Consider the following 24,095-nt stretch of genomic DNA (forward strand, 5'->3'; position numbering starts at 1 on the left):
CGTTGTCTTGTTTCTAATTAGTACACGTGACTACATCTGAAAAAATTTTAATTTTCATTTCTTGATAGATTGATTGGAAACAAGAACACTCGATGATCGTGAGTCACCTCTTCTTCCCAATATTTTCGTGGTGAGACCCATTTCAGCGTAACCGAAATGTCAACAAAAACCACGGTCATCTGAAACAATTCGGTCAGAAGCAGCCGGATCTCCGTGGAAAAAACGCGCCTGCTTACCTCGAAAAAGACACGTTGCTCGGGAGGAATGAGAGCTTTCTGGTGGAAAAAATGATAGCTGGCGGAGGATTTGGACAGGTTTATCGGGCAAGAAATTTGGTAAGTTTTTTTTTTGAAAAAGTTGTATTTTCAATTCAAGACTATTATTTTTCAGGAAACCCAAGAGGAAGTTGCAGTAAAAGTGGAGCGTGCCACAACAAATGACTCACAAAGAATGATTCTCGAGTCGAAGGTTCTCGATGATATGTTTGGAATCAAACACTTTCCAATCGTCTATTATATTGGTCCCCACTCCTTATACAACTTTATTGTAATGCAAATGCTCGGGAAGAATCTTGGAGACATCCGGAAACTTCTTCCAACTAGAAAGATTTCCATCACATCGGCAATTCGAATCGGTATCCAAATCATTGAGGCATTATCACTTCTTCATGGAAAAGGATGGCTCCATCGAGATCTGAAACCAACTAATTGTTGTCTGGGTCTCGATGAGAAACGGAAAACCGTCTATCTCGTGGATTTCGGCATGTCGAGAAAGTTTCGAAACGACGACGGAAGTCATCGAGACAGTCGTCACTATTGTGGATTCCGTGGCACGACAAGATACTGCTCGTATCGAATGCATGATCGTCGGGAGCAGGGACCAGTTGACGATTTGTGGTGTTTGTATTATACGATGGCCGAATTAATTGAGGGTTACTTGCCGTGGCGTGATGTGGAATCGGTGGATGAGATGGCGCAGATGAAGAAGATTTTGAAGCATGAAGTGATTTATCCGTAAGTTATCCGTAAGAGCAGTGACTTTTCCAAATTTCACCTTTTCAGATCGATGCCCTCAAAATACGCGAGTTTCGACCGAAATCTCCGTCGTCTCCGTCAAACTTCCACTCCTGACTACTCGAAATTCCAGAATATTCTGGCGAGTTGTGTGAAATTTGTGGATGACAATGCTGAATTCGAATGGGATGTATTGGGACTCTGATTGTATAAATAAAGAGATTTATTGGTATTTAGAATGTTGTCAATTTCAGAATATCTTTAGGTAGGAAAATCAAATAAATTAGCTATAAATAGGATATATTAGATCATATCACAGAATGAAGAAAGACATTGCGTAAAAATAATTTAAAAATTAAGTAAAAACAATAGATTATCAGAGGTATTTGGTCTTCTTTTAGTTTATACAAACACTGTTTTTTTGACTAGCATTTGGATTCAGCTATACGGATTTCAGCACCAACTACACGGTGTCTAGGAGGACTCTTCTAGAAAGAAAAACAAAAAGAATTGAGCATTTTGGAATGAGTTTGAGGTGGGAGGTACAAACTAAAGGGGAAAAGAAGGAAAGAGATTTACTTAAAGATACGGCCTTGTCGGGAGAGAGCATCCGGGCGGTTCGGTTGACTGTACTGGGGAACATTGTAGTTGACTGGTTCCACGTCTGGACGGTATTGTGATGGGTTGCCCTGAAAATAAGTGAATTTTAGAGTATTGAGTTTTTCAAGCCTAAGTCTTACCATCAATTGCTGAAGACGTTGTGAGAAAACATCCCGATCATCTGGAGCGACTCCTCCAGAAGTAGAGATATAATTTGGATTTGTTATTTGTCCACCGTATCCTTGAGGTACCACCTGATTCACTTGTCCAGACACAATTGGTTGAGACTGCACGGATTGTTGAGATGGATGAATGTTCACTGGGTTACCGAACTCGTTCAGGACACTGAAAAACAGCAAAATATGACATCAATTTCTTATGATAATCAATTTTTACCTCCCGATTCTTGGAGCATTTGTATGAGCGCTCACTGAGATTTGGTGCTGGCTATTCACACTATTCCCTAGTCCATTTCCATTCAATCCACCAACTTGGTTTCTGGGATCATTGCTGGAACTGAATAGTTAATTTCAGGATTCAAAAGAAATAAACTGACTTATTGAATCCATATTGAGGTGTTTCGTAGCTCGGAGAAGCTCCGAACCCGTTCATATTCGTGTTAGTATTTCCAGATGAGACTTGGGGTCTAGAAGTTAAAGAAATTAATTTAGGGAGACGATTTATCGTGCATAGCATAGAGAATATTCTCAACAGAGCAAAGTTGCATACTGGGGAACTCACTGTTGATTGGTGTAGCCGCTGTTGATGTTGGAGTTGAACGTGTAGGGCTGGAAATTGCTTTTTATAAAATAAAATAAAGAGATATTACAAAGTTACCAACATAATATATGTCTACAAGTCCGTAGTTTCATAAGCACCTCTGCACCCTGCATATGGTGCATCAGACCAATTGAAAGACTTCCCGCGTGGCATCAGAACTCTTCTGATAAAGGCGAGCATCGACTTCAAACTACCGGACGGACATCTCCAGTGGACAATTCTACAATTGGACACTAACAATCCAACTTCTCCAGTGGACAATTCAACAATTGGACACTAACATTCCAACTTCTCCAGTGGACAATTCGAAAATTGGACACTAACAATTCAACTTCTCCAGTGGACAATCTATTGGACACTAACGCGCTAAGTCAACAGTGGAAAATTCAAAATTTTTACACTAAGACAAGCACCAACACTCTCCGTCATACAAAGAGGAGAGGGACACTACGCCTCGGACGACCTTCATACATCTGAGTCACCCACTGCTTCGATCGAACAAAAAGTCACACAAGCCGCAAGACCTTGCTTCTGTCTCACAGTTGGACACGTGACTTTCGGACAAACATTCAACAACCATGTCTCTAGCAGGGAAAAAAGCTGCACTCACGAAGGCAGTTAAGGGACTTGAAGAAAAGTTGACAGCAACAACAACACAACTGGACTTCATCGAGGACAAAACAACTGAAGAAACTTTACCCTATAAAGAAGACCTTCAGCTACTGCTCACCACTATCGAAACCAAATCAGACAACCTGGACAAGGCCCTGAACAACTTCGAAGTGGAAGTGGACAAGATCCCACCAGCCAATGAGGAAGCAACAAAAGATGCAGAGACCAGAATCGCAGAAGCACTGGATGTACGCGAAGACGCCATCGACAGTCTGATCCGGTTGAGACATCAACTCAACCGAATCTCATCACTCACTACTCAACAAGCTTCGAGAGAGGACAGTCGGACACTGCCAATACAACCGAACAATATTCCAGCTCCAAATCCACCACAACAGTTTGGATTCAGGGAATACCTCATCGAGAACACCAGGATCAGCAAATTCAAAGGAAATGTTTGGGAATTCGAAGCATTCTGGACACAATTCGAAGAACTGATCCACAAATCTGAACAACCAGATCTATTCAAGTTCAACAAACTCTTGAACTTACTTGAAGGCGAACCTCGAGAACTCATTGCTCGCTTCAAGATCACAGGAGACAACTACAATAAGGCGGTCGCTTTGCTGAAAAAGAGATACAACGACCAAGAGCAAATTGTCTCCCAGCTCACCGCACAACTGAAGAAAGAAACCGCAACTTCAGGACATACCACAGATCAGAGGAAACTCTTCGAGAAGATCTTGATCACCACCAACCAACTCAAGGACTACCAGGAGAATGTAGACACTCGAATGATGAAGGACGAAATCGTCAGCAAATTCGCCCATCGAATCCAGGAGGATGTCTACAAGAAAAAACTCGACTCACCAGGAGACTGGACACTTGACAAAATACTCGAGGACCTGGAGAATGTCATTATCAGAGAAGAATCTCTGAACATGCTCTTGAAGAAAGAAGAGAAAACCAAGAACATGGACAACTCGACACAGAAGCAGCAAAAGTCCAAGGACAACAAACGGGACAACAAGACACCATTCAGGAAGAATGATGACCCATGCATTTTCTGCAAAGAAAAAGGCCACTTCTTTGGACACTGCCCAACCAAACCCAATCCAATGGATCGACTACAGATCCTGAAAACCGAAGCAAGATGCACACGCTGCACCAAGACTGGACACACTCCAAAAGATTGCAAATCGAAGATGTGTCCCGTGTGCAACAAGGATCACCACTCTTCATGTTGTTTCGAGAAACACAAGGAAGCGCTGCCTCCAAAGACATTCAAGAAACAAGATCAAAAGAAGAGCTCCTCATCGTCAACAACTACAGCAGCTATGGCCCTACAAGGGGACAACACAGTCTGTGAAATGGACAACTCCGACAACAAGCCAGACGAAATCCACACCATAGCGTCAGCCAAAACAAGAGGGACAAACCGAGGGTTTATTCCAACAATTGTCACCAAAGCATACAATCACTCCACAGGACAATGGGAAGGGATCACAGTGATGCTAGACTCAGGCTCGGACCAGACATTCATCACTCGCAGCCTACTCAACCGATGGAACCTTCCAAATCTTGGAGAAGTCAAGGTTGACGCAAACGCGTTCGACTCTGCGTGCCAGAAGAAACAGTTCGGACGTTCCCAAATCCAGCTACGCCTAAAGGACACACGAATCCAGATGGACGTCTACGTAGCAGATTCACTAGTTGGACGCATCTCCAAAGCTCCACTCACACATCAAGACATGCAATTCCTTCTAAAGGAAAAGCTGGAAATCAATGAGGACTCCCTCAGGACAACCTCAGAACCAGACATGATCCTCGGAACCGACTACTGGATGGAAATCGTCACCGGACAACTCATCCAGATGCCATCAGGAGTCGGCCTGATCGAAACCAAAGATGGATTCGCAACAATGGGATCCACCAAAGACAACTCATACCAACCAAGGTTCGAAGAGGACAAAGTCATCGTCATGGCTCTCAATTCAGATCCTCACGATCCAGGAAGGAAAGCAGAGGACGAGCAGATGAGAGACACACTGATGAAGAAACCTAACGAGTTCTCAGGATCACTCAAAGAAGAACAATCCGAGAGGGACAAGAAAACAATCCAATTCTTCGAAGACACAGTCGAAAAGAGGGATCACAACATCACACCCACCAAAATCACCACCGCCCCTCATCTTGCTCACGTTCCAGACACTCTGGGACACCTCATCATCCCAAACCTCACCAATTTTCGTTCACAATCATCTGACATACCCAATTACTCTCTCCTCACTCTCTCACATCTCAATTCCTCAAATCCACACTCACCATCTCCTAATCGTTCATCGTCTCATTCACCTCCGTCCCGTCGGATAACAATGATTCTTACAGACATGGACACACTCCGAGACACAACTCTCCGAGCGATGAACGGCCGTCTTGCTGCAGTGAAAGCAAAGTTGGATCTCATCCTGGACATGCTCGTCCAACCCGAGAGAGGGGGAGCCTCATCTCCTATCGGACATGACTCTCATTCACCAAGACCGGACACCGATTCACCACTGATCGTCAGCAACGTCCCTTCCCCGGACAACTATGTGGAAATCGTCGAGGAACCCCTCGTCCACGGATCCGACAACGATCACCATCAGGATGCGGACAACACTCCCCACCTCGAACCGGACAACGACGCGCATCACGAAGAACACCAGGCTCCATCGACACGGGCTTCATCGCCACTGGCTCCAGCAACGCGAGCTCCATCGCCTCAAGATGCACAACCTCGTCTTCAATCGAAAGTGGAAGTCGTAGTGGACAATACCGCATACAAAATGCGCAAGCTGGAGAAGAACCCAAAGAAGGGCACGACCAAGTGCCTATTCTGCAAAGAGTATCACTACTCCGATCTCTGTCCAGCAGTCCCAGAGGCGGACGAGAGACGAACCATCGCCATGGACAAGGGGCGATGCTTCCAATGCTTGCTCGACGACCAGAAATGCAAGCAAAAGTGCAAAGCAAAGCCATGCCACTATTGCAACCAAACGGGACACCACAGTGCGTTATGTCTGAGGGCAATCACCAAATGGGTGGACAAGGGTGATCACCGAAAACACCGTCGACAGGAGGAGGACAAGACGGGTGATCACCGCAAACACCGCCGACAGGAGGAGGACAAGGCGGGTGATCGTCGCAATCACCGTCGTCACTGAATCTCGTGAGATTTTGATGTGTAGACCACCCTCATCCTTCTACATGTGTTCCCCATACAAAATCCCCCCCCCCCCCCCCCCCCCCACTCATTATCTAAGGCGGGAGTGTGCTCGATGAGCACCTTCCTTTCATCTCAATCCTTATCAATTCTTTTAATTGAATTCTTTCAATATATTTCTTCCATTCTCTCAATATAATTCTTTCAATATATTTCCTCCCACACAACTCATGACTGTCCCATCATATTTATGTCTCCCCAATAATATTTCTCACTTGGAATGTCTAATCCCTCTTCTCTCTCACCAGGGACCGTCCCGTCCCCCTTCTTCCCTCATTCCCTAGCTTCTAAGAGCGACCGGACGGTCGCTCTCTTTTTCTGTTACAAGTTTCTTTTCTTTTCTCTTTAGACTTCCTTGTTACTATTAATTCTGGTTTAATTACCCAAGTTTGAGATAAACATCGTCGTATTGATTCTTGGCTTGGTACCACTACATCCTATTCACCCTCGTTTACTCCGGATTCAGACAATCTCTGCAATTCGGACAATCAGTGACAATCTACGTCACTACCCCCATCTCCAGTCTACAAGTCCGTAGTTTCATAAGCACCTCTGCACCCTGCATAATATACTTTTATTTTAAATCTTGACTTCGGTTGATTACTGAATCTGACCACAAACTTTGAAGAATGGTAACTTTTGTTATAAAACTCCCGTTTGTTTGTAGTTTAAATTCTTGCATTTTTCAGTGCGTAGTCTTCATTTTTGTAATTGATCACTTTTTTCTAGCTAGCCTAGCTTTTGAGATATGCATCTCAAATGCAAGCTGAATTGAGAGAGTGAGAGAGGGCAGAGATGCTAGAGTGTCTGATTTCTCTGCGTCTCCTTAACTGACTAGTCTATCTTGAAATCGTAAAATCTCAAAGATTAGCAAAGTTATCAAAAAGTCTACCCATTTCCCTAAAAACCCCCAACGCCCCTTACCACTTGTCTTCTCATCTCCGGTCCAATATTCTGTCCATTACTTCCAGTTCCCTGATATGGCTGTACATTGTATTCAGTATTCCCATTGACTCCATTCACTCCATTCAAATTTACAACTCCATTCACAGCAGGGTGATATCCAGATGGTTGAAGATTCTGTTGCATTTGTTGCTGTTGATTTTGAATTCTCTGTTGTTGCATTTGAGCAACTTGGGCATTTTGATACTGTCCATTTGCTCCGAACGCACCACTGACAGTGTTCATGGGTCCTGGTGAACCATTCACTGGAACTCCATAGTTTTGTTGCTGTTGAACTGCTTGGGGGTTCACTGAGTTTTGCATGTTCTGAGGGACTTGCTGTCCTTGCTGTTGCCCTTGTCCAGTTACAATTCCATACACATTACTTCCCAAATTTCCAATGGCATTTCCAACTTGTCCAACAAATGCTCCAGTCGCATTCATCATTTGACGTGGCATTCCACTCAATGGAATCCATCGACTGTCATTTGGTCCGTTGCTTCCATAGGAGACCTGCAGGTGTTGACGGTTACGGTAGTAGTTCTCGTAATCCTGTTGGTTCTGTTCCATTGTGTTCGCTTGAGCATAAGTTCTCCACTCTGGAACGAAGAGATAGAAGCAGTCTTGTTGTTTGATGTTCAGGTATTCCTTGTCGTTGTCAGAGGCGTTTCGCATTATTCCGTATTGGGGGAGACAGAAGTCGTAGCAGTCGGTACAGCGGCGGTCTGAAAATATAAAAGTTTAGAGAGATAGAGGATTCAGTGTTCCAACTCTTCAAGAGAGATCGCAGAGAGAAGTAAGATATAGCACCGTGCAAAAATATACGAACTTTGGCCGTCTCACAGTTGGAATAGTCTAACTAGTAACTTTGAGAGGGTGATACGATATCACTGATTGTCCCACCAAGTAAAATTTTTAATGGATCATATGGAACAAATCAAGAGCTTCATTTTTGTAGTTGGTAACTTTTATGTACAGACACTTCCTAGAGAGTTATAGCAATGTTAAGTGGACAGCTCAAAAATCATACTATTTTGAACTGAAATGGGACGATTGAGAAACCACTTTTTCGAGATGTGACTTGCTAGAGAGAGTCCGTACAAAGAAGTTGTCAACTACAAAAATGAAGTTCTATTCTAGGTCTGTTTGATCCGTAAAAAGTTATTTTGTGGGACAGCTAGTTTTACCATGACACACTCTCAAAGACGGGCATTTTCAACAGATAAAGGCAAAATATGATACATTTTTGGCCGCTACTGTATTTCCAAAACAAAAAGATTTCTAATAACTACTCACTTCTCTGATCAGATGTCGGCTGCAACTGAACAATTCTCGACCCATTGCACTCAGGAATTGGTGGGCTGAACATGCTCTGAGCTGCATTTGTCTGTTGAAGTGGACTCGGAATCCACGACCAAACTTGTTGCCATCCATCTTCTTGTTGATGTCTCAACACTGAACTCTTTGCTGCTTTTCGGACATCTCCTGCATTTGGCATGGAGGATCTATCGAGAGGAACGATGAAACAATAGAGATTCTTTCCGTTGGCATTCAGGGATTGATCGATGACTACTACTTGGTTCTGGAAACTTTGGAGTAGTAAAAAAATTCGCTCTAGTTCAAAAAAAAAAACATACCTTATCGAAATCATAGTAGTTGATATAATTTCCCTTGATCGGCGGGGAACCAGTAATTTGGAACCGGATTCTGCCCCCTTTTTCAGTCTTCATGTCAATTCGAGACGATGAGTTCTGTCCGTTGGTGAGAGCAGGAGGGGCAATCCAGGTGAAGTTCGCGGTTTTTGGAGTAGGAAGAACTTGGGAGAGGATGATAATAATGACGATGGCAACGATAAGGACGACGAGGAGACAGAGGCCACATCCCGCCACTTTTTTGCCTTGGCAGCTGGAATATGAGAACGATTGGTGGAGTTTTACTTTCACTGTTAATAAAATTATGTAAAGGAAACATTGTGCTACATATTTGTAGTTTGCAAGTTTTCCAGATGTGAATCTTCAATGATACAGCACCGGCAAAAATGATATCATATGTATTTTGTCCTTTTCAGTTGAAAATGTCCAACAACTTTGAGAGTGTCATAATAAAACTACTTCTCCCAAGTACATAATTTTATGATCAAACAGATCAAAAGTAGAGCTAAAAAAAGTTGCCAACTACAAAAATGCAGTTCTACTCTTGGTCTATTCGATCCCATAAAAATTATTTTGTGGGACAGTTAGTTTTACTATGACACACTCTCAAAGTTGGGCATTTTCAACTGAAAAAAGGCGAAATATGATATATTTTTGGCCGGTTCTGTAATAGACTTACAATTAGATAGTGAGAGAGCGCAGGGAAGTCAGAGTGTATAATTTCTTTATCTCTCTAGGTCACCTTTTGAAATTTTGATTTTTCTCGAAGTTTTTCATCACTATTCAAAGATGACTCACAAATTTTTCAACTCTTGCATCCTATTCCTCTTTGGCTTGTTATCATCTTTCCTCTTCGCATCCTTCCCCTTCTTTTTCTGTCTTGGTGGTGATGGGTTTGGACCAATAATTATAGAACCAGATCTCGACGCTGGCATACTTCCAGAACTGTGAATCGTTCCAGCTGGTCTTGGAATCGACACGAGTCTTGGATCAGTCGAGAACACTTTTTGTGGCTGGAGAGGTTGTCCTTGGGTCTGGAAGTTAGAGGAATTTGAGTCAAACTGTTTTTATTAGGATATCAACAGAAAAAAGAGAAAACTAAAAAATCGAATCGCGCACCTCGGTCACCGTATCTCGGCTGGTGCTTCTACCACTATCATCACCATTCTCATCAATGTAGCGGACCGACTGAATTCGCGCATGCACTGTCTCAACCTCCTAGACAACAGAAAATGGTACAGACAACATAAAACATAGTTTTTCGAAAGATGATTCAATAAGAACTCACCGAAAATTGTGTCGTAAAAACTGTGGGTTGGTGTTGTTGCATAGCCAATACAGATGAGGATCTGGAGGTAGCGGAGAATGTGGTCGACATTGGAGCAGCTGGACGGGGTGGCTGAAATTTAGATGAGAACTGGAAAGTCTTGGAAGTTCTAATTGCTTTTCAAATCTTGTTTGAAATTGAGTTGAGCCCAGAAAGATGCACATCTCTGCTCATTGTTGTGTCAGATGAAAATTGAAGAAAACTCAGTTTTCCTACCGTAACAAAACAACTCACCGCTTGCTTTGGCACCATTGGATCACCGCCAACTTGAACTAGGTTGGTCCAACTGTTTCTTCGCTGTCCTGACATGGCTTCTGTAAGCAAGAAATGTATGTTTTGATTTGAAAGTCATGTTGAAAGGCAGACAAATTCTTGAGTGGTCTATCAGAGGTCACTTTCTCTATTCATGATTTGACAAGATATATTTGATAGTCTGGAAGTTCGAAAACTGACAAGTCAGGTAGGGTCTGCCCCACTTTGATGAAATTTTTGATCAAGTGCTAGACCATGTTCTTTTCAATTTCGATCAGTTCCTAGTGAATTTAAGATTGAATCCTCTGTAACATCGGATGTTGTTTTTGTTTATGAGCTATGCTGTGTATCAGTTTTGACTCCACATGACTAAAACTTCGGGATCCAAAAGATTTTGAAGTTTTACAATCAGAAAAATTGAACATCCAGTTCTAGGTCAGGACTGGACCAGAAAAAAAGAAACTGTAGAGATGGTAAGTCAGGCGATCTCATTTTCAGTCCGAACATAGAAACATCAAGACAAATGATTTATTTTCCTACCATAATATTTTATCGGCTCTGTCCCAACTGACTCTCTGGAATTCAATGAAAAAATCAACTCACGATTAGGCCCACTTCCGGACATTGTACTCCATGAGTCCTCGGTTGCCGCGGAGTTTCGATAGGATGGTGGTGGTCCTGAAATGTGACATTCGATACTGAGAGAGTCAATACTCGTAACTCATTGCTCTTCTTTTTCTCCGTAAGTTCCCTATTCCGATTTGGATGAGATACAAGGAGACAATAACTGTTGTCTATGACTATGAGAGGGTGGGAATGAGAAAACGAGTATTTGTTTGCACTTTTTGGTGAGACAGAGGAGATAATTATTGCGTTTTTATGTTTTGGCGGACATTCGGACAAACAGACATTGTTACAGAAATCTCGCTTCTGCATAAAGTGAGACACACAAATTCTACATACCTTCCCAATAAATCATCATTTTAGCAGCAAAAATAGCAAAAAATCTAGGCAATCTAATAGAAATGAGCCTATTTCTGCGGTGAGACTATCTTCTATGACAGGTGTTCAGGTTCATATTACTCTTCCAAAAGGCGACTTCTCAAGGAAATGAATCTATTAAGGTAATGGAAAAGGAGGGTGTCGGTACTTATGGTGACAGGAAATTAAGGGATTAGGGGGCAGTACTGTGAGATAGAAAACCGAAGAGTCTTTGAAAAATGGGGAAATTTGAACGAATTCTGTTCGAAATGATGTTCAATAGTGAAACCAATGTACTCTATTAGCATAATCTATTAATTCAAGTGGCTCCTAGTTCAGTTTCGGTTTTGTAATTGAAACTTGTAACACTATTTTTTAAAACTATTTCGGATAACCCTTACCTTGACCACGTGGCTCATGATCCAATGCCGGAAACTGGGTGACTACCTGATTGGATCTTGACATGACCCACCGGTCTTTTGGCTGCAAATAGGGAGGATTTAAGATTAGGAAGGTGATATGCAACGTGGAGATTGAAAACAGAGAAATGAGAGATTCGAAAAAGTTGGATGGGAGTTTAGATAAATCGGTTCTAGTTTTATTGGAGTTGCAGCAAGATTTACAGAAATAGAGTACATTTTGATGGAAGATTTTGAAATTTCAAAAGAGAAAAGTTTCAAAATTAAAAAAAAAATTATGAACAATTGCTAAATAAGAACACCGATGCTTCAGAAATTTGTGACAACAAGAACAATTTCAAATTCGAAGAATTAGTCACTGTAAGGGTGTCTCATGTTCTTATTTGTTATCCAATTACTTCAATATTTTAGCATGTTGCAGTTCAACTAGATCTATATTTTTGTAGTTAACAACTTTTTTCTAGCTCTTCTAGTTTTTGAAATATGAATCTTCAAAGACATGTTACTAGAACTGATAAGGGGCGAGAGTGCAGAGAAGCTAGAGTGTCTGACTTCTCTGCGTTTCTAAAGGAGAGAGAGAGTTATGGGACGTGACATATATCGTTGAAAAGCTGATAAAACGCTGGTTCCAGTACATGCTAAATTTTTGTTCTAGAGGCCTGGTATTCGAGAAAAACAAGTTTAAAGTTTGGGAATGTAGAGAATTAGCCTGTCAGAAAGGTAATGATTAGTCAGTTTTCAGAACTTTGATCTTGTTTTTCTCGAATACTACGCCTCGAGGGCAAAAACTAAAAATATATTTGAAACCACTGTTTTCTCAGCTTTTCAATGATATAGGTCACGTCTCATAACTCCAAACTGACTCCATGACCTTCCCGAATCAGCATTGTTCAGGAACTATCAGGACAGCAAAAAAACTCAGAACTCAGGAAAAAAGTTAAAAATTTTCAGAACTTTTTCTGGCATACTCTTCAAGCCAGAGCGAAATCCGTCACGGTTTCTGTACCGGTTCATAATTGGATTCCATAAATAAACAAGACATTGCATGAGTTGAAACTGTACAAGAAGAGTGAGGAAGCAATAGAACAAAAGAGCACACGAAGCAAGAAGAAGATGAAGAAGAAAAAGTTTGTTTCGCATAAATAAATGACTTGAGTCTTCTCGGGACGGTCAGTCAGCTGGTCAGTAACAGGGCGGTGCGCGGAAGAAGAAGAAGAAGGAACTGTATACATTTGCAAATGCAGAAGCTTGGCGTATATCAAAACAAATAGAACCTCTCTGCGTAATCTTGAGCCGCAAGTTTGTGCGGGAAAAAGAGGTCGATGGAAAAGGGAAATGCCGTACACATCAGTTGCATACAGTGGTTTACAACTGAACTTTGTTTTAGGCCTTGGTCAATATAATTATGCTTCGGTGGATTTAGGGGGGAGGAATTTTGGAATTTTTGGAGGAGCAGAGATCAGAATGAAATGTTAGGAAGAGATAAGGGATTGGGAAGTTTGATAGAAACATTTATAAGGAATAGAGTTTTAAAAAATTACAGAGAAGAAAACATTTCTGATAATTGAACGTTCCGTACTGGACATGAAACTGTATGTTGGCTCATTCAAGCACAGATTTTCATTTTCTTTGACCTTGGTTGACAGCATTTTGATATCTTTCTCAGTTTCAGAAATATAAAAATTGAAGACTCAAGCCGCAATGGGGGAAAAGAGGAGAACGTTTCAGCTACTTGTCTTCAAAGACAAATATCTCAAAAACTAGAAGAGCTATCAAAAAGTTGTCAACTACAAAATTGAAGATCTTGATTTGTTTTATTCAATCAATATGAATTTGGAACGGATAAACAATACGTCACGCGGAGACAAGCTCTTCGACTCATGAAACCGGCACGATGTTACAACTCAATCGAGCCTTCAAAGAAGCGCAGAGTTACCGTAACCCAAAAACTACATAATAAGATAAATCAAATTCCAAATCGTTATTCGTTATGTAAGAAATTCTACCAAAAATTTTAAATTTTCGAAAAAATTTTTTACTGGAGGCATTAAGAGTTATGGTCTAAGACTTTTTCAGCATTATTTGGACCATGGAAACTTTTTTCAGAGAAAACAAGAAAAATATGTAATCGATGTGTCAATCATGCACAAAAACATTGTGCTCTCCCGGTCGAACACAATGACCAGCGGCACAAAGAAGAGACTGACCACTTAACGGATTACGGTAGACTCAAGTATGAAGGAAGTCGGAAACTCCGGAAAACGATTGACAAAAAACACGATGAAAAACGAAGTTATAAAAGGAGGAAGAGTCAAAATAAATTTCATCGAAATTTTATATATGCATGTATAAATATACGGACGGAGCAGGAAGGTTGAAGAGGTAGCCGGGAAAATCGGAGAAGGTCGTCGGGTGGTGGGTGGTCAGTCAGAAAGAGAGAAGGTCAAAGACAAATATTTGGTGTCCAGAGAGAGAGAGGCATATGTTGTTGGCTCGAAAGAGAAGGGAGCTGTACTACTAGAACACGGGAACACCTTGGTGGGTATACAAACAAACATACATTGGGGAGCAGGAAAAGGACAAAAATATGGCAAAACGGAAGAGGAATTCGTTGGAGACGAAAATATTTCCGAGTCTAGAAATGGGATCAGATTGGGTTCAATATTTTCAGAATCTCCTTCAAACTATAACCGTCAAATGATGGAAAGCTTCCCAATCATCCAGTTGGTTCTGATCCGGCAGTTCTGTTTGGAACTGGTTCTGGAAATCACCAACCTTGTCAATTTTACCGATATCGGATGAGCTTGTCTAACTTTGAAAACATGTAAAGGTATCCTAAAAACCTACCAGAACTGTCCTAGACGTCGTCTTTAGAATTTAAACTTTTTTGTACGAGCGGTTCTGAGGATGCTACAGTTGCAGGTGTAAAATAACTGGATTTGCAGTCTTTTTAATAGTGGGATTGCCGAATTTTCGAGTCACCCTCACTAAAAGTTTCATAACTTGCTTTATTTCTAACCTATCCAAAATCTGAAACTTGATTCAGAATCCCCATGCCTTCAGCTTTGTAATGATATAAAATTTGGACATCTGGATACAAAGCCAGACACACAGACTGACACTGAAACGTACTGCGGATTCGATTTGCATGTAGTTTGAAGATGTCTGTCTCTGTGTACGGATGTTTAGATGTCTCAAATTTTATATTTTCTGAGAGCTGAATTATTGATATTCAAACCAAGTTTGTAGGGAGAAAAGAAGTTTGAATTCATAGAACTCAAAGCTTCTCAAGGCGGGAGTGCTATTAACATTATTCCGATTCTTGAGATGAGGAAACTTTGAATGTTTCGAAGCTACTATAAATTACCTGAATCATTCAACCTTTTCCTACCGTAACCCTCTCTTTTCTTATTACACTATAAATTATGAGTAACTAGGCCTCTTTCGCAAAAAAACTTACGCGTTTTGTGTTCTCCTCTCGTTTGTAATTATTACAATAGCTTTTGGTACAGCACGGTCTCCCAGACTCCGAGTAACTGCAAGGAAACTTTTGATCTACCCCCGGAAACGAAAAATTTGAGAAATTAGCAGGTCTAGAACAATATTTCATTATTTTTTAGCGTGAAGCTTAAGGTCAGAAATAAGAAAATTTCAGTTTTAGAATTATTCTGAGAGGATTATCCACCCATTCAATCCAAAAAATCCTGGTTTCTTATATTTTTTCAGGTCGACATGGCAATTTTTCATTTTGATTTCGGAAAAATCTATGGGATTTGTTAATTTCTCAACACTATCCAACGAATGATAACTCAAAATGTGCTCCGGAGATTTGTTCACATTTCTGTAGGACGGTTTTTAAATTTGCTCATTAGTTTTCGAGAAAATAACAAAAAAAAGAAAAAAATCGGCATTTGATCGATTTCTCGAAAACTAATGAGCAAATTTAAAAACCGTCCTACAGAAATGTGAACAAATCTCCGGAGCACGTTTTGAGTTATCATTCGTTGGATAATGTTGAGAAATGAACAAATCCCATAGATTTTTCCGAAATCAAAATGAAAAATTGCCTTTTCGACCTGAAAAAATATAAGAAACCAGGATTTTTTGGAGCTTTTAGCTAAAAATCAAAGAAATAAATTAGTAGACCTTCTAATTTCTCAAATTTTTCGTTTCATGAAGGTAGATCAAAAATTTCCTTGCAGTTCTTTCTCGGAGTCTAGGAGACCGTGTACAGATATACATATTTTCATGTTCAGAGCTTCTTCTATTCCTCTTTATCTTTTTATCAAAACCCATAGGTACAACCACTGACTTGGACAGTACGTTGCAAGCTGATCGTGAGTCGGCATATGAATTGGCTTCCAAATCGTGGAGATCATTGTATTTACTGATATCATAACTTTTATATCAGTCTTCTGAACTGGAATTGATTCGCTAGCTTACTGTTACTATATTATTGTTGATTGATACTTTTCTAAATCTGGTGGATTCTCTTCTTGTCTCATAGATAATAACCATTGGCACGAACCCCTCGTTTGCAAATATCTTCGTTCTTACTGTCGAAAAAATAAAGTTTCGACAAGGATTTTCAAAAAAAAGATTCGCTTAATTTGGAAAAAAACAACTGGAATTAGAACCGCGCCGCTAAATTAAGCTTGCAGTTTAAGCTCCGCCCACAACTTCATGCGCTTGCGTGTTCCAGCCCGCAAATTTTTTTTTTGAAAATCTTTGTCGAAACTTTATTTTTTCGACAGTACTCTGAAATATTCTTTTAACCAAATCTTTTAACAATTATATTATTCTGACCGTTATGCTTCTTATTTATTTTGTCAATATGACATTTTGAGCAGCTTTAAATTAATTTTTTTCAAAACAATTTGCGATCCATTTCCCCCATCCATTCCAAAAGTATATGGAAATACTTGGCAGTTTCCAGAAGTAGGTAACCCGTTTTGGTTCTTTTTTGATCACTTGAACCCCGAAGCGTTTCCCCCCTGAAAACACCAGTCTCTCACAAATGTTGTTATGACCCAAAAACCTTTTCTAATTTTGCATGGTGCCAGGTGGTTCCAGTACGGCATCCTATCCTAATTAGAGGATTGAGTCACTAAATCCGTTTCCTCTCAGTTAGATAGAGGTACGTATATTGGCCAGGTCATCCATCTGTTCCTGGTTGCCTAGAGCACTAATCTCTATTTCTCATTCAAGTCTAGGAAAAGATACCGGTTATTTTCTACAAATACCGTAAACCCTGTAATAGAGACGCACTTAGCGATGTCCGTTCGCAGCGATATATCTCGGATCCCAATGGAATTATCAAAAAGCTACAAACTGATAAAATATAGCCTAATCTTCATAGAATATTTCTTCAGTTGAAAGAATTTTCATATCTTTGATTCGCTAGCTTACTGTTACTACGGCTGTCGCCGAGATAGGATGCTCTAAACTATTGCTAGCGGGCGTGCCTCTATTACAGGTTTTACAGTAATATGTACCTGTTATTTTCTATAGATACTATTATTCTCCTTTCTTTTCGTTTGTATCTTCCCCCGTAAATCGTGAGAAACTTTCCCTACTTTTCCAGTACGATTCATGAAAATCATTCTTCCTCTATATATTTATTGCAATCGCGGCAAGCACCACCATCTTCTCGTTTCCTTCCTTTCTCTTGTGCTCTCTTATCTTTTGAAAGTCACGTATTGTTGTATAGAAATACAAATTCGGCACGTATGCACGGCATCTTTATACAATAGAATAGAGTGGTCCATCACGTAATCCTCTTCTTCTCTCTCTCTCTCTCTCTCTCTGCCGAAGATCGATAAAATCTACGAGTACTGAGGACCATTCCTTTGTGCATGTAATAAAGGGTACTTCCTTTACGTAACAGTCTCTTTGTTCTCTTTTTGTCTTATTTTCCTGTCTAACGACTCAACATGTATATCCAGTAAAACCTGAAATACACCATCCTCGGAAAGTCGTATTGAATCTAACAACTTGTTAATTTAACATGAGAAACCAATCAAGTGTGAGCAAGTTCATGATAAGGTGGAAAGTTCTCAAAAAGTAATCAGAACCCACTTCTAGCCATCCAATCAAGCAACCAATTACTACTTTTGCAACCAATAACTACTTTTCTTACACATCTAACCAATTTAACGCTTTCCTCTCACTGACCACATTATCTATCTATCTCCTGTTATATGCAAATACCGCCCTTTCGAAGAACACCTTATGTCACGTACACCTAGGGTACCCCTTCTCTTTAGTTCGTCCCCTTGATAACCATTTTCTCTTCTTCTTCCAATGCATTCGAACCTAGCAACACTCTCTTTACCCATTTTTCTTTTCTCTCTCTCTCTCTCTCTCTCTCTCTCTCTCTCTCTCTCCTTGCTTCCCACTCCAATTTTTCTAATTTCCTTAGCAGCCAAAAGATTACACTTTGTAGTTTTCATATATGAGACAATCTTTTGGACTTTTTGACCTGAGTCACTCGATACTCCTGAAGACGTTTTACTCTAGATTCGTAAACGTCTTGAGCAAACATTCGAGAGGCACACGTAGACTCATCGAAATCAATCGCTCGTCTCCTTCTTTTTTCCTTTTTTATTTCCTTGATTATAATTCGCTTTCATTTACCCATTTATACACTGTTTTCATTCGACAAGACCATCTTTTTTCTATAATGAAAGCGTGGCACCGTGCCAGGCCGTATTTTCCAGCGAGGGACTAAGAGAGACAGAGAGAAAAAGAGATAAAGAGAGAGAAAGAAAATAGGAAGAGAGAGAGAGAGTGAGAAAAAAATAAAAGAAATAGTGTAGCGAACGAAGAGAGTCGCGTGTTTTCTCCTTCTCGATACGCTTCCTCGGCGATAGTGGAGGTCCATTGCTGACCACTACTATAACTAATACCCCTGGCGCTCTATTGAGAACTACACGTATTCTTTATTTTGGAACGTATTTGAATTGTACATCGGTCTTCTTCAATAAGTTCCTTTGATGAACATCTCAAATCCTTTTTCTTATTGATATACTTTTTCGCGAAAAAAATGGGAAAGATCCGTCTGTAAATCACTGATTACAGATTTCTGAATTCTCAAGCGATGAATCCAAGTCCCCCGTTAACCGGAGGCGAGACAGCTGAACCACCAGGAGAAATGGCAACTGGTTCTGTCCAGCCAATGGAAATCGACGCACCGTCTAATGGACAACTAGTATCATCTTCTGAAGGATCTGGTGAGTTTTCTGAAAAATAAACAGTCTTGAATTCATCAAATTTCAGAAGATCTCCCGAATGGATCTGTACCAGTGGCCACTAAGGAAGCGGTCACGTCTTCTGAAGATGTGACGACCAATGACTCTGAGATCGTTGTTGTTGATGGTGCCACGTCATCTGAAAGTTCTGGTGAGCTTTTCATACCTGTATTCAAAGATAACTACTGGAAGAATGAAAATCGCAGAATTATTATTTTCTCAAAAATATGAAAGCATTTTCAGAAGATTCGAAGAAGTCAAATGGATCCGGAGTTGTGGCTATCGATGATTTGAAGAAGGATGAGAGCCCAATGCCTTCTGAAAATGCGATGACGAATGGATCTGATCGTGTATCTGTTGGTGAGTTTGAAATGCACTTCCTACGGATAATAATTTCGAAAAATTCCAAAGATTTTTATGTTTTCTCGCAAAGAAATTAAGAAAATACACCTAAATATTTCAGAAGAGTCTACTGGTGGATCTGATGTGATGGTATCTAATGGAGAGAAGACGGATGAACAGACCAAGTCTAATGGACATTCGGCGACTAGTTCTGAGCGTGTTTCAGTTGATCAAGAGACGCATTCTGAAACTTCTGGTGAGTTTCTTTTCCACTTTCAATCAAGATTAAGTTCTGAAAATTGAAGAAATTGATACTATTTCTGTCAGAATAGTCTCAGTTTTTCACATAACTTCTAAAATTATCTGTAGACAATTCAAAACTTTTTAGAGCAATCTTCCGACGACTCAGATCTATTTATTGTCTGCGAAGAGAAGAATGAACAGAAGAAGGAGCAGCCGACGACGACATCATCAGCAAGTTCTCGTGAGTATTATTGGCTGAAAGCAGAAATTCACGGAAAATGAGCAAACTTGAATTATAAAATATTTCAGAATTGTCGCCTAATGAATATTTGAGGGCTTTGGTTTCCAACGTAGAAGAGAAAAAGGAGGAGGAACCAGCTACATCTGTCGAAGAGTCTCGTGAATCTTCCAATGGAGATAAAGTGATGGAGACCGATGAAAAGAAGATGGAGTCGGCGACGTCTTCTAGTGAGAAACAAATTCCAGAAGTATCGATGACAAATGAATCTGAACACGTGGCTTCTACTGGAGAGAAAAAAGAAGAAGAGCCGCCAACGTCGTCTAGAATCTTGAATCGTGGTGAGATTTTTAATATCGGTAGACTCGAAACAGATATTCAACACTCCTGGAAAAATAAAAAAGTTTCCTTATCAATCAACGAAATTTCAGGAGAAGAACTGGATCGACAACTGGCTCGTAGAGGAAAACCAGGAAGACCGAGGAAAGTTCATGCTCCGCCTTGTGAAGTTTCTGGTGAGTTTTCAACTCTCTGGATAGACTCAAATCAACAGTTTTCAGCTGAATTGTCTGGAGGACCTGTTCAAAACCTGCGGAATAAGAGAGGACGTCCCTCGATGTCTACAGGATCTGGTGAGCATCTTTGTCTTTTAAAAGACTTTCAAAATCATTCAAAATCACTTTTAAAACCTGTTATTTTCCAGATGAATCATCGAACTCTGTTTCGTCCACTTCCGACGAATCTTTTGATGAAGGAAAATCTCCGAAGCCGAAAAAGTTGAAATTGGACGGCACAGAAGATATGCGGTCACATAACAGAAAGAAGGCTCCCGATAATCGTGTTCCAATCCTTAAAATGAAACCATGGGATGTCCATCCGTATTCCCGTGAATGGATGGCAGCATCTTGTCTGCTCTCCGCTCATGAGGAGCTTCAGTTACCAATGTCTGAAGAAGCCGCGAAGAAGATTGAGAAATGGACAGGACCAGTGAAGGTGAGTTATACATACAAGACACCTTGAAAAACTATCAAAGACTCTTCTTATTGTTTCTTTATGTTCCAGGAGAGACATTGCTACTCCTACGAATTTCCACTTGACGAGATGCTGCCAATGCCTGATGAGTTTCGTGGATTGGAAAAGAAAATGGCTGAGATGGTTCAGGCTGACGCGATTCCAATGCCCAATTCAGCCACCACAAGACCAAACGACCAACCTGCTCCATCTGACTCGACACCAACCAGAAAATCTGGTACTCCGGCTACTAAAAAATCAGCCTCCAATCCACGCAAAAAGGAAATTCACATCCCAAAGTCCATCCACTTCACTGGTTCCCCATATCTCGATTCATTGAATTCGACCAGTGATGAGATCATCGAGAAAGCAAAACTATATCAGAAAACTGGTATCAATCATGTGTATGCTGATATTGACAATGAAAAAAATATGTTCCTATTCGATGAAAAAAGTGACTTGGTGGATAAGGAACTGAAGGTCTTCGCAAAATACGGACATGAAGACAATCTCGAGTCAAGAGGATACTTGCCAGTGGCCACGTATACTGTCGAAACAGGATCAGATGAGGAAATGGCGAAGGTTGAAAAGATCATCAATGGCACTAGCATGTGCTTGATCAAGAACATCGGCAACGTCATTGGTCTCGATGCCGATCAGTTCTCGGTGGAGAAGTTCAAGGAGATTGCCAAGGATTACGATTTGACAGTGCTCCGGATGATTCCGCAACCAACTTCATCAAATTTCCCTACACATGGAAAAAGCATTAAGAAAGAGCAACTGTCATCAAAATGGAGAAGTAACCACTACAAGCATAAAGTAGCTTTCAAGGAGTTTGCCAAATATATCACTAATCTTCGCAAACAGTCGACTAATGGTGAGTTGTTTACGGTAGAGTCACATTGAATATAATTGTTTCTTGTTTTCAGTTTATCTCGCGATCATCGAGCATCCCGAACACACAGATGACATCATGAAACAATTTGCAACATTCATACAGACGGAGTTGACGATGGAAAATCACGGATGCATAACCCATTCCCAAGCTACCCTGATCGCCTTCGGAACTAATATGGACCTTGATGACTATAAAAAATTCCCGGTCCAAGCAGAGGTTGGTTTGGAGAATTTTCAGTTTGAAAATTTCGGAAATTCGGGGTTCTCACTTTCCGGATTTTAAGTCATGGACTATAGGATTCTTGAGAATCCGAGTTCTGAAAGTTTCTATTTCGATTCCCTGGATTCTCCAAAAAATCATATTACTCAAGCAATTTGTATTTCAGAACGTAGCCAAGTTCCCGCACTTCCTGGCACCAGATGGAACCCGGACTCTTCTCGGTTACACCAAAGAGTCAATTCCAGGACTGAACAAGCCACAACTCTATCTGAAGGTACCAGGAGTCAGAACTGGTGCTCACTTGGAGAACAGTGGTCTCGGCTCCGTCAATCATAGCCTTGGGCCATCCACCTCTTGTTGGTATGGGGTACCTTTGGAGTTCGTTGGACAACTCCAAAAGATGGCCAAATGCAAGCTTGGGATGAACTTGGAACGAGGCCAAATCTACAAGCAAGAGTTTTGGCCATTTGAAGGCGATCTCCTTCAAGCGAAAATTCCAGTCCAAAAGTTCCTTCAAAGGAAAGGAGACATGGTCTTTGTCGGGCCTGGAACATTCCACTGGGTTCAAGCCAATGGATTTGCCCACAATATCTCCTGGAATGTTGGGCAACCAACGTTCATCCAATTGGCCGTCGCAGGCATCATGCATGATAACTATGTGGCCAACAAGGACACGTCTATCATGCCAATCGAGACGATCCTCTGGGAAATGATTCGGGAGAAAGCGCCGATGGATCTAAAGATGAAAAAGTTGGTGAAGGCGATGCTCATGAGGTGAGTTTTATTTGAAATATTTCAATACCTATCCCAATCATTTTTCAGAAGCCTCACCAAAGCTCAAATGGAGCTAGACTTCCTTGATGCACATGGCCTGCAAGTGGAAGATGCGGCCACCAATCCATATGTGCATACAGTTGAAAGATGCTGGAAGTGCAGAGAGTGCCTCAACAACTTCGTTGGTTTCGGAGATGCGAAGGTCCCAACCCCAGATACAAATACGTTCGAAATTATCAATCATCCACATTGCTTCCAGTGTCTTCCAAAGTGAGTTTCCAACGTTTTTCAAATAAAAAGTGATGAATTATGGGTTGAGAGTTAGACTAATTTTTTTTTCTTTTTTTTCTCAAATATTCACATTTCGATTTTCAGTTCACGATTCAAGCTGCAGTACTTCACCTTCTACCAACATTCTTCAATGGAAGAGCTGAAAGAGCTTCACGATAGAGTTCTTCGGGAAATCAAAGCTGAAGAAACCATGCAGTGAAGAATATTTGAATCCATCTGCCATCTCATTTTTAATTGTTCTTTTTTTCCATCCCACCCACCAAATCTTCACTGAATCTCTTCATCCCATTGAATCCAAAATCCAAAGTATGATGATCTCCTGAATAGACCACCGAACCATTTCCCATCCCCCATCAATCTCATATCCTTTTATTAATTTTCAATTTCATTTCCATCGATCTTTCTCCCCAAAACTTACTGCCGAAACTATTCTTAATTTTTATGTTTTCTTAAGAAATTTTTAATAAAAACGTTTTGGATCGAAGTTTTTGCGTTCTTCCATTTATCAAAAAACGAAATTGAGACATCTGGATAAACCAACAGATCAACAGTACATATGCAGTGAAGAAAATTTCAAATGATTTTCAGCAAGTTGGATCTGAAGAGAATCTCATTTAGGATGCGAGACTGAACTGTTCTTTCCAAGATCAATGAAGTCAGCGTGGTTGTACACCACGATTTGGATAGCATCAGCCTCCCTTCTCCCTTTGAAACAAAAACGTGATCTCCCGAACCGAAAACCACGTCCAATCCTCTCCACGCTTTCGATCTCTTCCCAAACATACTGGCAAAACCATTCTAGAATTTCTTGTAAATTACTCTGAAAACTGTGATTTTGGATTAAATGATTCCTTTCTTCCACATTCCAGAAACCCAGAATTCAACAAAATTTAGTAACAATCAGTTTACTTAGTTACTTTCAGATACTTTTGAGTTAAAAAATGATTACAAGAAAAGAAGCATAATAACAGACAGATAAATAAATC

The 24,095-nt window shown here is 40.6% G+C and overlaps 5 protein-coding genes across 5 annotated transcripts; 2 read left to right on the forward strand and 3 right to left on the reverse strand.

Moving 5' to 3' along the window:
* Positions 1-92: 92 nt before the first annotated feature.
* GCK72_004946 (uncharacterized protein) lies at positions 93-1,218 on the forward strand (the record flags this gene model as incomplete). Its single annotated transcript, XM_003116917.2, has 4 exons — positions 93-98; positions 147-335; positions 391-1,013; positions 1,062-1,218. The coding sequence occupies 4 exons, from the start codon at positions 93-95 to the stop codon at positions 1,216-1,218; spliced, it is 975 nt and encodes a 324-aa protein (XP_003116965.2).
* A 5,551-nt stretch (positions 1,219-6,769) lies between these two features.
* On the reverse strand, positions 6,770-11,889 carry GCK72_004947 (uncharacterized protein; the record flags this gene model as incomplete). The annotated part of the gene is made up of 10 exons (XM_053724958.1): positions 6,770-6,829; positions 7,195-7,937; positions 8,509-8,794; positions 8,850-9,117; positions 9,663-9,898; positions 9,984-10,082; positions 10,153-10,263; positions 10,426-10,505; positions 11,047-11,121; positions 11,826-11,889. The coding sequence occupies 10 exons, from the start codon at positions 11,887-11,889 to the stop codon at positions 6,770-6,772; spliced, it is 2,022 nt and encodes a 673-aa protein (XP_053589152.1).
* Positions 11,890-18,935: 7,046 nt separating this feature from the next.
* GCK72_004948 (uncharacterized protein) lies at positions 18,936-19,257 on the reverse strand (the record flags this gene model as incomplete). Its single annotated transcript, XM_053724959.1, has 2 exons — positions 18,936-19,084; positions 19,146-19,257. The coding sequence occupies 2 exons, from the start codon at positions 19,255-19,257 to the stop codon at positions 18,936-18,938; spliced, it is 261 nt and encodes an 86-aa protein (XP_053589153.1).
* On the forward strand, positions 18,943-23,308 carry GCK72_004949 (uncharacterized protein; the record flags this gene model as incomplete). The annotated part of the gene is made up of 14 exons (XM_053724960.1): positions 18,943-19,075; positions 19,122-19,244; positions 19,337-19,453; positions 19,557-19,691; positions 19,824-19,919; positions 19,988-20,257; positions 20,348-20,431; positions 20,477-20,548; positions 20,620-20,909; positions 20,979-21,804; positions 21,857-22,041; positions 22,211-22,818; positions 22,867-23,088; positions 23,194-23,308. The coding sequence occupies 14 exons, from the start codon at positions 18,943-18,945 to the stop codon at positions 23,306-23,308; spliced, it is 3,276 nt and encodes a 1,091-aa protein (XP_053589154.1).
* Positions 22,280-23,456, reverse strand: GCK72_004950 (uncharacterized protein; the record flags this gene model as incomplete). Its single annotated transcript, XM_053724961.1, has 2 exons — positions 22,280-22,780; positions 23,370-23,456. 2 exons carry the CDS (start codon positions 23,454-23,456, stop codon positions 22,280-22,282), a joined length of 588 nt encoding a protein of 195 aa, XP_053589155.1.
* Between the last annotated feature and the right edge of the window lie 639 nt (positions 23,457-24,095).

This window comes from Caenorhabditis remanei, chromosome II (assembly GCF_010183535.1).
Source record: "Caenorhabditis remanei strain PX506 chromosome II, whole genome shotgun sequence".
Lineage (NCBI taxonomy): Eukaryota > Metazoa > Nematoda > Chromadorea > Rhabditida > Rhabditidae > Caenorhabditis > Caenorhabditis remanei.